The sequence below is a fragment of the Pestalotiopsis fici genome (genome assembly GCF_000516985.1).
Source record: "Pestalotiopsis fici W106-1 unplaced genomic scaffold PFICI_Scf_15, whole genome shotgun sequence".
NCBI lineage: Eukaryota > Fungi > Ascomycota > Sordariomycetes > Amphisphaeriales > Sporocadaceae > Pestalotiopsis > Pestalotiopsis fici.
The window spans coordinates 263,911-277,711 of NW_006917105.1; the positions used below are offsets into that span (position 1 = coordinate 263,911).

At 51.3% G+C, this 13,801-nt stretch overlaps 5 protein-coding genes across 5 annotated transcripts; 3 read left to right on the forward strand and 2 right to left on the reverse strand.

The window, feature by feature from the left end:
• Positions 1-1,132: 1,132 nt before the first annotated feature.
• PFICI_15122 (uncharacterized protein) lies at positions 1,133-1,606 on the forward strand (the record flags this gene model as incomplete). Its single annotated transcript, XM_007843703.1, has 1 exon — positions 1,133-1,606. One exon carries the CDS (start codon positions 1,133-1,135, stop codon positions 1,604-1,606), a length of 474 nt encoding a protein of 157 aa, XP_007841894.1.
• A 168-nt stretch (positions 1,607-1,774) lies between these two features.
• PFICI_15123 (uncharacterized protein) lies at positions 1,775-2,671 on the reverse strand (the record flags this gene model as incomplete). Its single annotated transcript, XM_007843704.1, has 1 exon — positions 1,775-2,671. One exon carries the CDS (start codon positions 2,669-2,671, stop codon positions 1,775-1,777), a length of 897 nt encoding a protein of 298 aa, XP_007841895.1.
• Positions 2,672-3,320: 649 nt separating this feature from the next.
• On the reverse strand, positions 3,321-3,888 carry PFICI_15124 (uncharacterized protein; the record flags this gene model as incomplete). Its single annotated transcript, XM_007843705.1, has 3 exons — positions 3,321-3,488; positions 3,551-3,606; positions 3,744-3,888. The coding sequence occupies 3 exons, from the start codon at positions 3,886-3,888 to the stop codon at positions 3,321-3,323; spliced, it is 369 nt and encodes a 122-aa protein (XP_007841896.1).
• Positions 3,889-5,430: 1,542 nt separating this feature from the next.
• Positions 5,431-5,884, forward strand: PFICI_15125 (uncharacterized protein; the record flags this gene model as incomplete). Its single annotated transcript, XM_007843706.1, has 2 exons — positions 5,431-5,765; positions 5,821-5,884. The coding sequence occupies 2 exons, from the start codon at positions 5,431-5,433 to the stop codon at positions 5,882-5,884; spliced, it is 399 nt and encodes a 132-aa protein (XP_007841897.1).
• A 1,452-nt stretch (positions 5,885-7,336) lies between these two features.
• Positions 7,337-10,879, forward strand: PFICI_15126 (uncharacterized protein; the record flags this gene model as incomplete). The annotated part of the gene is made up of 4 exons (XM_007843707.1): positions 7,337-7,677; positions 7,746-9,661; positions 9,853-10,079; positions 10,148-10,879. The coding sequence occupies 4 exons, from the start codon at positions 7,337-7,339 to the stop codon at positions 10,877-10,879; spliced, it is 3,216 nt and encodes a 1,071-aa protein (XP_007841898.1).
• Positions 10,880-13,801: the final 2,922 nt, after the last annotated feature.

The following is a 13,801-nucleotide window of genomic DNA, read 5'->3' on the forward strand; positions in this document are numbered from 1 at the left end:
CTACTCTAGACGATGTAGTGTAGATCTAAAAGTCTGGAGTTTGAGTCCAGTTGGAGTTTTTACGGGGTCAATGCCAGTTTAGTCAAACACAGACACAGAAATTTTTATCGTGAGTGATGCAATGGCTGGCTTCACCTCTAGTGTCGTGTACGTACTAAAATTTTGAGTCCGCGGGGTACCTACCGGCAGCTCGGGCGTGGGGCAGCCGCCTAACGCCGACGGTTCCAGGCCTTTCAGATGAGTTGATTGGCACTTTCTAGCAGGTCTATCCCGTTCCTGCTTGCGTGCTGTCCAATAATGACAGTGGGCCATCATGCCACCGCATCCGCTAGAACCTCCTAAGGGTCACGGAAGGGGTCAGCTGCTTCGGGGCTAAACTGCCCCTGGGAAGGCCTCGAGACTTAGCTGGTTCTGCGGGGTTAGCCGACCTTGCAGCGGCAGGGGCAAACTGACCTGGGCTATTCCGACTTTTTTTTTTTTTTTTGGCATGACAGAACCATATGAGCCGTGCCTCACCGAAGGGGCACGTGGTCTCTGTGTTATGCTTCATAGGGTCCAATCTTACTTTCAATGACACAACTCATCTGTCAAATATAGCACCTGCTTAGGAAGAGTGGTATGCTCGTTCAAGAGACCTGGCCGAGGACTGACGCGAGTATGGTATGTAGGTAGCGTGGTGTCCAAGTCATGGTGCTTGAGCAAGGTACCACCGAGTATGTAAATTGTTGATTCCACTACGTCAAAGTAGATATACGCCCGGCTTCGTACCGTGTGACAACTATTGTTCACTTTCTATCGCAATCGGCTTTCCAATTTGCGATTGACGGGCTGTCGAAATACCTACAGTACGCGCATCGTTCAATTGGCACTTGACTTATCCGAATGTATGTTGTTCAATAATTGCCAATGCACGGGAACGATAATATGTACCCGCCCGTTGCCAGAACCACGCCTCCGCCACCATGATACGGACGTAGGCAGCCGTTGAAGGAGGGGCAGAGCCTCGCGCCCAGCAAACATCTCTTTTCGACGGCGAAGCCAACGTCTTCTATATCATCCGGTTGCACGAAAATTTGACTTGGTTGGTCCCATCTCACCGCCAATAAATTCAAGTCTCTCACACTTAACAGTCATGTCTCAGGAGCAGCCAGCACAAAGCAAAGCGCAGGTCATAAAAGCCCCTTCCGACGAGGCAGTAAAATGGCCCAAGACAGTATTTCTCGCGGGCACAACAACAGGACCGCCCGACTGGCGAACAGGAGTCTGTGATCAATTGTCAGACTTGCCAATCACGATTTTCGATCCCCTTCGCCCCGACTGGACCGACAGCTGGACACATGACGTCTTCCGGCACCAGGTCAATTGGGAACTGTCGAAACAGGAAGAAGCCTGCGTTGTTGCTGTCTACTTTGGCGCCAATACAGCTGCGCCCATCAGCCTCATGGAATTGGGGCTTTGTGCAAAGGACAAGAAGGCAGTGGTGTACGTGGAGGACGGCTACCCCAAGAAGGGTAATGTGAAGGTTGTTTGTGAGAGATACAATATTCACGTGCACGACAATTTCGAAAACTTTATTCAAAGCATCAAAACGAAGCTTGGAGTTTGAACTTGGTCCAAGGTGAGAGCGAATCAATTTTTCATGACGGGCAGGCGACAACAACTCAAGGAGATGAAGATCGTGAGGCGCGTCTGAATGATTGGTAAACGAAACGGGTCCCCGTCAGATGGAGGCGACGAAATTTGAGGCCTTATGCAGGAAAGAAATATATTCACACTACCCGGAAGCAATGCCAACTTCCGTCGCACCAGCAGTGATTTCTGGCTCAGACTCGCCTGTAGCCAAAGACTCCTCCTCCATGACTACATGCACCGCCAATTGCGGCCATGACTCCCGTAATAGATGGGCCAAATAGCGGATCCCCCATTCCTCCGCTGGGCGGTGCCCTACACAAATGGCCGGCATGTTAGCAACCTTTGCCGCCTCGAGACCGAGCTCTCGGGGCTGTCCGGTGAGGTATAGCAGACCCGACGCATCGCCGGCCGGCGTCAGCCCATGCTCCTCAGCTCCGGCTAACACGCGAGCCACCTCATCCGGGCCAAATGCGTTCATTATAGCCATGGCACGCACCTCTACTGGAGAGACATCGCTACCTGGGTAAAGCTCTGCCATGCCGACTTCGGCCCCAATCGTACTTGCCAGCACCTTGAGTGGCTGGGCGGCTCCCAGTGGGCCAACGATGCCAATGCGTCGGTCTGGATCTCCCTTGTAGCCTTGTATACAGAATGACCGGCCGACATCAACGGTCAACCGCGTTGCGAGTGCCGTGTTGTAGCCAGTAGTCAGCAACTCGTCGAAGCGCTTGTGGTTTGCCAGAACAAGTGAACCCCTAGGTAGTGCGCGGCGGTCCAGCTGAAATGGTCGGTGGAGAAAACATACAGCCTTCTGTCGGCCTCTGGCCAGGTGGTTCAGCTTGTCATACACGCCAAGGGTCGGTGTGATGCTAAGAACAATGTCACGCACGAAAACCACATCGGGATCGTAACGGGGCCATCGTGGCACGTGGTATTGGAGAGGAATGTCCTGAGGATGGCTAGGTATAGTAATGTTGAAGAACTCAATGAGTTGTGTATGACTCGGTAACCGCCCCGCAGCGACTTTCCCAGAGGGCATGGTGGTCGAATTGTTTTCAAAACAAAGTTCTTCGTGCAATTCTCCAGTCTTGCTAGTCTGAGATGCTTGTATACCTAGGTACCTGGATTCGTCTAGAACAGCATTGGTGTGGTTTTTGCGAGTCAATTACGTCAATCAATTTGGACTGTGCCTGTGCAGCTCGATCGAGACATTTCGAAGGTCCATGGTCATTGCTGCGACTCACATGAATTTGTATAAGGACCTGGAAGTTTGTGCCATATAGATACACATACGATATTTGAAGCTATTCCACCGATTGCACTGAAATAATATACTTCCCCAAATATCGATACATGTAAAAGGGCAGCACTTTAGCGCTAATCCAAATTGGCATGGTACGCTGGTGCAACCAAGAGCTTGAGCTACAGTTCCTCTGGGTTTCGGTACAGTTACTGCAAACATTCCAAGAACCAATAGCCTGCATAGCTAGATGAATATTCTATTTGTGTTTTTTTTCTCTCTTTGTTTACTCAAGCCCATACCCCCAAATGTTGTTTAGTTGACGAATCGTAGTAAAGTTGTCGCATGTCAGAGAAATAGGCGCAACAAGAGCTGTTCTGTTATATAGCTGCGGAACCGTCTCAATCTCGCAAGGTTGGATGATGGCCAGGTAGGTTTGAACCCCTACTTAAGCACCACCCTCGCGCTTGGCATATTCCTCCTCAATTGCCTCTGCGTACTTCTCGTCGGGTGATCTGGGGTCGTCCTTCAGGACGCCCTCCTTGATCAGCTGCTCCGGGTCGGGCCGGTGCGAGATCTTGTCGTTGAGGGTATCTGCACGCATGTGCTTCTCAAGCTGTATATGGTCGTCAATTTATGCGCTGTTTGATACAATGCAGTGACTGGTTGGCATCTCACCTCCTTCTGCTTCTCTTGGAGTCCTGGCGCGGCGGTCGAGTCGGGGAGGATGTTCTCTAGAATGACGTCACATTAGTACCTGTCCAAGTCTCGAGTCGGCGTCCAAAATTGGAAGCTCTGGCCGGGGTCTAAGTTATTGGGGGGTAATAAGACCGGGTGAAAGTCAGGCGGTAAAGGTAGAAGAATCACGTACTGGCGACGAGCTCTGATCGCTCCGGTCGGTGTTGAAGGTGCTGCTCCAGCGAAACCGAGTTCTTGCGGCCCTGTGGAGAGTGGACTGAAGAGATGGGGGTCTCGTCGACCTTCTGGACCTCCTGGGCGTTGCTGTCTTCGGCCATGATGCTCGCTTGCTACGGTGGCGGTGAGGTGAACGTTTTCTTTCGTGGCTCTGTGGCTTCTGTCTACGGCGTTGCCCGCTCACTTGTCTGGATGGTGGTTGTGTGTATTTATCTGTTCTTTCTCCGGCTTTCGCACAAGTGCTTGCTACAGCAACTGATTACAGAGAATAGGAGGAGATCATGGGATTGAGCCAAAGGCCTGGTTCATGGGAATGAGTGAACCTTTAATTTAGTAAAGTTCCAGAAAGGCGGGGAACGTTGAGCTTCGTGTCTGCTGTCTGTTTGGTCTCCGTTGGGCTTGGGAAGAAGCACTGGCTTCATTTCGAACCTTGTTTATTATTCAATTCACCCGTCTAAACAAGGGCCCCGCGACAAGTACGTGGTAGTCTAGAACTACCTAGGTAGGCATGTACACTTGCACACATACTTACACTAGACTGCCTACTACAGACCGTACACCAAGGTACGTTACGTACATCTACATGGCAGTACCAGCTGGTCTCTACATGGCAACTATGTCGCACCAGCAGAGCTGAGGCTGTTTGCTGGCCTATGAAGATGTTCGGATACAGGCATGCTGGAATTCAGGTTTTTGGCCTCGCTGCGTTGGCTGGCGCTTGCAGAAAAGAAAGACCTGGTGCTGACCCCCCTCATCTCGTGCATGCGTGACCCCTATCCAGCTTTGCCAGTAAACAACATTTGAACGGTGATGCATCTAAACTTGCGCTACCTGAATGTAGATGACCCCCCCCCCCCCCCCCCCCCCCCTTTGTGTATGTAGGACCTTATTGCAAAGTGCACATGTATATCGCCGTTCCTACAGGTCTGCATCTACTGGCGTAGCATTGGGCAAAGTGCAGATTAGTTGAAATATCTGCCCTTCCCAGGCATGTATGTATGTATGTAAGGAGTGTGATGTTGCCAGTTGTAGATCTCCACTCCTAAACCCCTATTTCATTCTGGTGTTTTTTTCTCATCACGTTGCTAAGGACCCATAATCAGCCAACATGCCGTGCATGTGGTCAGGAAACTGGAGACCCGACACCGAGGCTCCGATCACCAACAAAATGGAAGGACAACTGAATCCAGGGTCCGGGTGGGACAACATCATATCGATTGATCCCAAGGTACCCCTCCGATGAAAACATCCCCGCACCAGCTTCAGCTGTCAGTCTTTTAGTTGGTGGATCATGAATCTTGAGGTGTCTTAGTCAGGCGCTCGCATGGGCTTGTCAGCTCTGGAAGCATCTGAGCTATCGGGTCTTCGTCATAATGCGTGAACAAAGTACATCGATGCGGAAATCAGCGATTGCTTTTTTTTTTTTTTTTTTTTTTTTGCGCATTCCGAAAAGATTGTGTTTGCTGCTCGATCGGTCGTAAATAGTTCATGTGCCCGCGCCTACTGAGACTCGCTCTAGATATCTGCCATGTGCACGATGCAACATTCAAGCTCTCAACTCCCAAGTATATTGCTGTATTGCTGTGGAAAGAGACGTACATGAACCAAGAAAAACTGTACTGTCAAAACTTCAATTCGCGATCATGTCCAGGCTAAGTACAGCAACCTGGCGCTACCTGGGTCTTGGCGTCGCAGCCTCGTACGCGGGCCTGGGCGTCTTCCAGGCAATTCAGCCAGTCAAGGCGGCGCTGGGCTTCTACGACATCCCTAAACATGTCATCAGCCCACAGGTCGATGCGCGTCAGCAGGTCGGCTGGCTGATGACCCTTATTGCCGCCCGAGACATCAGCACGGCTGTGATCCTCTTCACTTTTGCCTACAAGGGCAAAACCCGCGAGATGGGAACCGTCATTCTTGGGAGCTTGATCGTTTGTGCTGCCGACTCCGTTACGGCATGGACTCGGAGAGGACCTGCTACGTAAGTCTGCTTGCCCGACGCAAGTAAAACTCAACTGATGGTTGCCATGATACAGTGGTCTCGGTCTCTTGGTGGGAGCAGGCATCTGGGGCGTGATAGGTTATGGTCTTGCCTTCTAGTTGACTGCAGCAGCTCCGGGATGCAAGTCCCCGAACAGGCTGCTACGTTTCGCGTTCTACCTCGAGACATTTGATCATTGGGAATCGAGGCCGTCTGTTGCCTTCATCACGGAGTTATCTAGTCTTTATCCTGCTGCTGCTGTAGCAAGACGCCCGAAGCGTCGCAGCCGCCTGCCAAGCAAGGGTTCAAGCGCCTGTTGAGTTGCGGATGTTGGCGCCGTTTCTCAATCCAAAAAGCTTCACTTAGGTTCCTATTTGTATGATTTACTCGCTTATGATTTACTCGCTTAAAAGGATTGTCGATTTATTTGGCGATGGGTAGGAAGCATGACACCATATCAACGTCTCCCGAGACGAAGCTTGCATTTCTACCAAGAATTTGGGGAACAAACGGATATAATAATATCCAGATATAGTCTAGGCCAAAGGGCACGCGATGAACTGAGTTATCTTCAAGAAAGCCAAGAAACACGATTGGTTCGTTGACTATAAATCGCCCAATGTTTGCTTATGCAGACGACGGACGGCCTTGGAGATGTGGCGTTGTCAGCCAAGTGCCGAGCCTCTAAAAGTTGGCACTGCCCCATTAGTTCTGCCGGTTTGCCGTTTGAGGGTAATTCAATCTTGTTCAACAGCCTTTTCTTATTTTTCTTCTTCTTTAATCCAGCTTGACTTGGCTCTCCGTGACTCTCCATGATAAACAAAATTATTGTAAACAAAGTCAGTTACTGATTCTATTGCGAGGGACATCCGATCGGGAAACGGGAGTCATTGCTACGCGAGACCATGCGAAAGTAGGAGAAACACTCGTATATAGTTGCAAAAGTATGGAAATTCCAAACCAGTCCTCTGATTGTCTATGCTTTTTGATCCGACTTTTCCGCGACCGACCCAGAGAGAAGAATATCAGAGTCAGCCTGATTCAAGCCGATGCTCGTGTCAACCAATGGGCATTCCTCTGTGAGCTGGGAAATTGCCCTTCTTCGGCACTGAATTGCCACCTAGAAGTTGCACAATGCAGTCATCAAACGCACCACCGTGCCTTACAGCAGAAATGGCGGCAGCTTTCGTGGGGAACCAAGCCTTCCAAGAATCTAAATGCTGGGTCGGACGCTCCCTAGCTCGCCCCATGGCACGTTATCGTCGTCTTGGCTCTGTGCCTACCAAGACTCAGATGCAGCCGTCTGCGGCAAAGCAATGAACAAAATCTATATATCCTTGCCTCGTGGTGCGTGTCAATGACGATCATGGCGAGGCTGGTCGGCTGGTCAGTCCGTGCCAAGATATAATCTGTGGTCCATGGGGGTTGAAGGAACAGGAACTCGATGACAGTGTATTGACTATATAAGTTGTCAAGTATTCCATCTATACTTTGAGAAAGAAATTTGTCTGCTATCATTGTCATATCTGCAAAGTTCCTTCAGCTTTAACGCAGTCGCCAATGGAATCGAAATGGCAAAATCAAACGCCCTTACAGACCACATCTCTGGGCAGTCCAACAAGCCCATGTCCCAGCCCGCACACGCGTTGACCTACGAACAAGTCATCGGCGAGCTCAGAGTCGACAGCGACGATGGGCTCACGCAGGGCGAGGCACAAAATCGACTCGAAGAGTTCGGCAATAATGAGCTCGACAAGGGGCCCGGCGTCAACCCCGCCAAGATTATGATGAAGCAGATCGCCAATGCCATGATGCTAGTACTTTTATTAGCCATGGGAGTATCTTTTGGCATCCGCTCATGGATCGAAGGCGGTGTGGTTGCTGCAATCATTATTCTCAATATCATTATCGGGTGAGTCTGATGCAAGAGGCGCGTGACTAGCTGGTGGTTGGGTACGGCGCTGACATGTTATCCTCCAGCTTCAAGCAGGAATACAGTGCCGAAAAGACAATGGACTCACTCCGCTCTCTCTCCTCACCAACATCACATGTCATCAGAGGTGGCCAGAATATCACTGTCGCCACGATTCAGGTCGTACCTGGTGATGTAGTCGAACTCAAGACGGGCGACACAGTCCCAGCCGATATTCGCCTAACCGAAGTGATGAACTTTGAAACTGACGAAGCGCTCCTGACTGGGGAGTCTTTGCCGGTACAAAAGACCGCCAGCGAGACCTATGAGCCTGATCTAGGCCCTGGCGACCGTCTCAATATTGCGTACTCGTCGAGTACCGTGACCAAAGGCAGGGCCAAAGGTATAGTGTTTGCTACGGGAATGTTCACCGAGATTGGCACAATCGCAGCGGCACTCCGCAGCAAGAACTCCAGGGTCAGGGAGCCCAAGAGAACACCCGAGGGCAGGGTCAGACCACACCGTCAAGCTCAAGCGTGGGCGCTGACCGGCAAGGACCTAGTAGGAAATTTCCTCGGTGTCAATGTTGGAACGCCGCTTCAGCGCATCTTATCCCGCCTCGCCTGCGGGCTGTTTATTGTGGCTGTCGTCTTTGCCATTATTGTGCTCGCAGCCAACGGTTTTTCAAACCAGCAAGAGGTCATCATCTACGCCGTCGCGACAGGGCTCTCCATGCTGCCAGCCTCGCTCATCGTGGTACTCACCATTACCATGGCAGCCGGGACCAAGCGCATGGTCGAACGACATGTCATCGTGCGAAAGCTAAATGCGTTGGAGGCGCTCGGTGCCGTCACTGACATATGCTCGGACAAGACTGGAACCTTGACACAAGGGAAAATGGTTGCTAAAAAGGCTTGGATCCCCGGTAGAGGTACATACTCTGTCGGTGAATCAAGCGAACCGGTCAATCCGACCATGGGTGCTTTGCACCACACCACGGGCAGCCCAGGCGAAGACTCGTCTTCAGACATGGACATTGCGCCCGATGAGGATGATCGAAAGTCGGCCGAGGAACTTGTCGAGAACAACAGACCACTCGAGGAATTTCTCAAGATTGCTTCGCTGGCCAACTTGGCATCTGTCTACAAATCCCATGATGGCGAGGGTTGGACAGCGCGAGGCGATCCGACCGAGATTGCCATTCAGGTCTTTGCCTCACGTTTTGGATGGAATCGTCGCAACATTGCCGAGGGCGAAGATCCTCAATGGAAACTCATCACCGAATACCCCTTTTCCAGCGACGTGAAGAAGATGTCCGTTATATACCAGGCAAAGGGTGAAGAAGCCAAATTCGTCTTTACAAAAGGCGCTGTTGAACGTGTTCTAGAAGCTTGTACCAATATTGACATGGAAGGCCATGGCCAAGTGACCGAAGTGACTGAGGAGGTCAAGGAAGATATTCTATCGAACATGGAGTCTCTGACATCCCTGGGTCTTCGGGTCCTTGCGCTAGCTTCCAAAACCTACAACGGACCTGCCGGTACGAGCGATGAGGACCGAGAGCAAGTTGAGACGGCGCTCACATTCCGCGGACTCATCGGTCTCTTTGATCCTCCTCGTCCCGAGTCGAAAGGTGCCGTCAAGGCATGCCATCAAGCTGGTATTAGCGTTCATATGCTTACAGGAGATCACCCTGGCACAGCGCTGGCCATTGCGAAGCAGATTGGTATCATCCCGGATCGTCTGGACCAGGTAAGCAAGCAGACGGAGAACGCAATGGTGACAACTGCTGCGCACTTTGATCGTCTGACGGATGAGGAGATTGACAATTTGCCCGTCTTGCCTCTCGTCATTGCTCGGTGTGCGCCTCAGACCAAAGTCCGGATGATTGAGGCTCTACACCGACGCAAGGCGTTTGCTGCCATGACGGGTGATGGGGTCAATGATTCGCCTTCGCTCAAGCACGCCGACGTGGGCATCGCCAGTAAGTAACTTATTTTGTTACTTCTTACTTGTTTTGATTGTTCCATAAGCTCATATTTCCTGATATGGTGCTATAAGACAACAAACTCCGACAGAATGCTCAAAGGAGCTGTTCGAAACTGATTTGCCAGCCTAAAAAGGCAAGGGGAAAAAAGAAAAAGAAAAGAGAATGGCTGACGCATGTTATTGTAGTGGGACAAGCCGGATCTGATGTTGCTAAAGATGCATCAGACATCGTGCTGACGGATGATAACTTTGCTTCTATCCTCAACGCTGTCGAGGAAGGCCGCCGTATTTTTGATAATATCCAAAAATTCGTGCTGCACTTGCTTAGCCAAAACATAGCTCAGGCTTGCACGCTATTGATCGGCCTCGCATTCAAGGATTCAAACCACCTCTCCGTTTTCCCCCTTTCACCCGTGAGTGGCCTACCCCCTGACTGAAACGATAATAGCACTTCGATAGACTTGCTGATATGCTGGCAAAGGTGGAAATCATGTGGGTCATTATGGTAACGTCTGGTCTACCGGATATGGGCCTCGGTCTCGAGGCTGCGGCCCCAGATATTCTTGAACGGCCGCCACAAAACCTCAAGCGCGGTATCTTCACCACGGAGCTGCTGGTGGACATGTTGGCCTACGGTCTGTGGATGGCGGCGCTCTGCCTATCATCCTTTTCACTCGTGACATACCACTGGGGCGGCGGGATCGAGGGGACAGACTGCAACTCGACCTACTCGGCCCAATGCGACACGGTGTTTAGGGCTCGAGTCACCTGCTTTGTCTCCATGACCTGGTTTTCGCTCTTCCTGGCTTGGGAGCTGATCAACCTTAGGCGCTCCTTTTTCCGCATGCAGCCCAATAGCTCGCTATACCTGACGCAGTGGATGCACGACGTTTGGCACAACAAGTTTCTCTTCTGGTCCGTCATGTTCGGCTTCGCCTCCGTGTTCGTGATCCTTTACGTGCCCGTCATTAATCACGACGTCTTTAAACATACGGGGATCACGTGGGAATGGGCCATTGTCATTGTCGAGGCCGTCCTGTTCTTTGGGGGCATCGAGAGCTGGAAGTGGGGCAAGCGCGTCTTGTACAGGCGAAAGGCCAAAAAGGAGGGCGGTGGTCAGTCGCGGAGGTTGAGCAGCGTAGTTTTTGATGAGTATCTGACTAAGACGCCCTCTGATGAGGAGCGGCGTGCGGAGGTGCAGAAAAAGGTGTAGCGGGCAAGAAAGTCTAGAGCACGCTTGATCACACTTGGGGGCAGATACGTACCTATTTCAGTGGTCCCTCTGCGTGCTACATATGTAGAGTCAATAGTGGCAATTTACAATGGAATTCTCCTTCAAAACTTGCTCCGTTCAGAAATAAATCATCACAAACGATCAAGCCATAGTCACTAAATGCTCTCCTATGCCACGTCCAACTTGCACAAGGTATACCTGCCTATGTTGGTAGGTAGTAGGTAGGCAGGTCAGCGGGTACATGGTAGAGTCTGCTAGAAACAAATCCCCATGGAAAATGCCTGAAACTAGACAGTGTCACATGAGAACTCATACTGGGGCATGATATTGAGATTTGAATGAGATGCACAACGCCTTTACTGTGTAGGATTGTAGGTCTTTGTTGGAACTTGGAATATTGAGCATGGACTCCACATCTCAGCTTTATTCCAGATACGGCAATACGACTACCTTTTGATTGGACACCATCAGGAATCATTCTAGCAGGGGTTAGGGTTGCGTGGGGGTCAGCTTTTCTGCTTTGGACCTCTTGCGATAAGTACTAGCACATACGCTCAGAGACGGACACGGGAGAGCGGCAGCGCGAGCACTCATTCGATTGCTATATCGTACATACGTTGTGGGCAGATCGCGTTTGCCAGAAGAAGAAGAAGAAGAAGAATCACGAGATACATGCAAACAGAGAAGGCAGCTTTACGGAAGAGATCACAGGAATAGCACTTACCCTATTCGAAGCATGTTCGTAGCACAATACTTGTGATGTGCAAGGGCCCAAAGGGGTGGAGAGGTCAGATGCAACGTTGACGCTGTTGGCCACGATCAACTCGTTGTATCGCGAGACTTCCATGCCGGTCCGAGATGCATTCGACAGACATGGACATGGTCCGACGCAGTGGCCCAGCAGTCATATCGACGCGGGGGCCGAGGACTGTCGGGTCTGCGTGGAGGAAACGCCCAGACAGGTCGAGACCGTGAGCGTGGTTCGACGAATGTGCACAACGTGGTCTGTTGACGGGGACAGACGGCGATGCGGCATGACCCCGGGAGATCCTCGACTTGGACGGGTCTTGCCAGTGCCAATCTGCCTTCCTATCTACCGTTCGTCTCTGTAATAATAGGCTTGCCGAGTTTGAATAAAAGTTCAAAAGTTGGCCGGCTACAAAGAGGCGCGAAAGCGAGCAGAGGAGTGTTCATCTCGGAATGGTAGTTCAAGCCGAGAACTTGACAGTGTGTTTTACTTCCCGTGATTGTGGTTCCACGGCCGAGAAAGAGCTGCCCAAGATCATGAGTTCAATAACGCGTACACTACGCGCTGAGGCTTCCCGCCGTCTCGGCCATATTACCTGACCCCTTGGATGTCCAACCCGCGAAATGCTTCTCCGTACTCCGCGTGAGATCTGCTCCCGCAATCAATAAGCCCATAAGCACCCCAATAAGTCATCGGGCCTTCCCCTGATCGGGACCCCGGGGAGATTTCTGTCAGTCACACGACCCCAAGAAATCTCCTCACGAAAATTGCGGATGGAGTGTTCTGCTGCATTGTGGACTTGGTGAAAAGCCCATGGAGCCCCAGAGGAAAAAGCAAGAATGAAGCCGAGAAGAGCTCCGAGATGTGGTATCCAGTCTGCAATAGCGACGGAGGACATGGGCTCCGTTCGTGATGCTATTACGGAGCAGCGGCTCCACTCGTTCTCGGGCAGACTTCTGAGATCCAGTTTTTTGTTCTTTTTGCAGGACGCTGGTGCTGCCGCTTGGCGCTTGCGCGCGCGGAAAGAATAGGAATGAATAATAGGAGCAGACGGTAGTTCAGGCCCAGCCCCGAATACACCACTACTACACAGACCAAGACTGAATCCTGTAACCAGAGGAATTTTCAATTTCCAACACCAGTTCCTGAGCAGGGACCACTTTTTCCTCCCTCAAAGTTCGGTATCGGCGCCACCGGCAGCTAAGGCGCGGCAGTCCAGGATCGCAAGGCAAAAATTCCAAGCTAAGCCCTTCAAGATGGTCGATGCGCTGCTCGAGTCGTGCCAGCCAAAATTTTCAAGTAGATCTTCCCAAGTATTTCCGTCGCCCATTGCCGGATTGGCAGCAAATGCAGCAAAAAGACGAGGGAAAAAAATTCTGGTTGCAGCATGACGTCAAACCTGTCTGATCAGTGCTGCGCACACGAAACAGCGTGCGAAAATGCACGAGCTTATCTGAATCAGCAGCAGAGCCGCTTTTTTGGCCCATAACAGGACCGACTCTCGGTTCATTGCTCGGTCGCCCTAATGAGCCCACAGAGCATTGGCTGGTTTCCCTGACGAGAACGACCGAGATTGGCCTTGCTCGACGGTCTCGCGTACGCAATAGCAGGGCGGAAAGAAACAAGAACATGGACTGGGGGCAGGTTGCCCGTTGCGTCGTCGCGTTGTGCCTTCTCTGTTCCGTCCCAGGTGGTGATATGACGATGATGGGTGGTGTGCGGTGGGGAGAAGCATGATGGAAGTCAATTGACTATGGACAGAACGAACATCTGAAAGTCACGCGAAAAAATCAATCGCCAAGACCATACACGGGAAAGTGCCCGCAGACCGCTTGTCCAGATTGGGTGACAAACAGTCGATAAGGTTTGGGACGAAATCACAGGGTGTTTCCCAAAACTAGAAGCGGTCACAGAAACGGGTCACAGGTCACAGGCAGATACCAAGGCGATTTGTGACCCCGGTGAGCCTCGGTGAGCCACAAAAACGACGTACACAGTAAAACGAACGAACGAGATTTCTTGCCGAGTGCCTTGCCGATTACCAATCTAGTGTAGTGTCAATTCATTGTACTATGTATTTTCGGGGCAAGGCACAGGGAACACGAAGGGGCAACAGTGCTGCCAAAATCAAGAGGCAAGATTTGAAGAGCGCG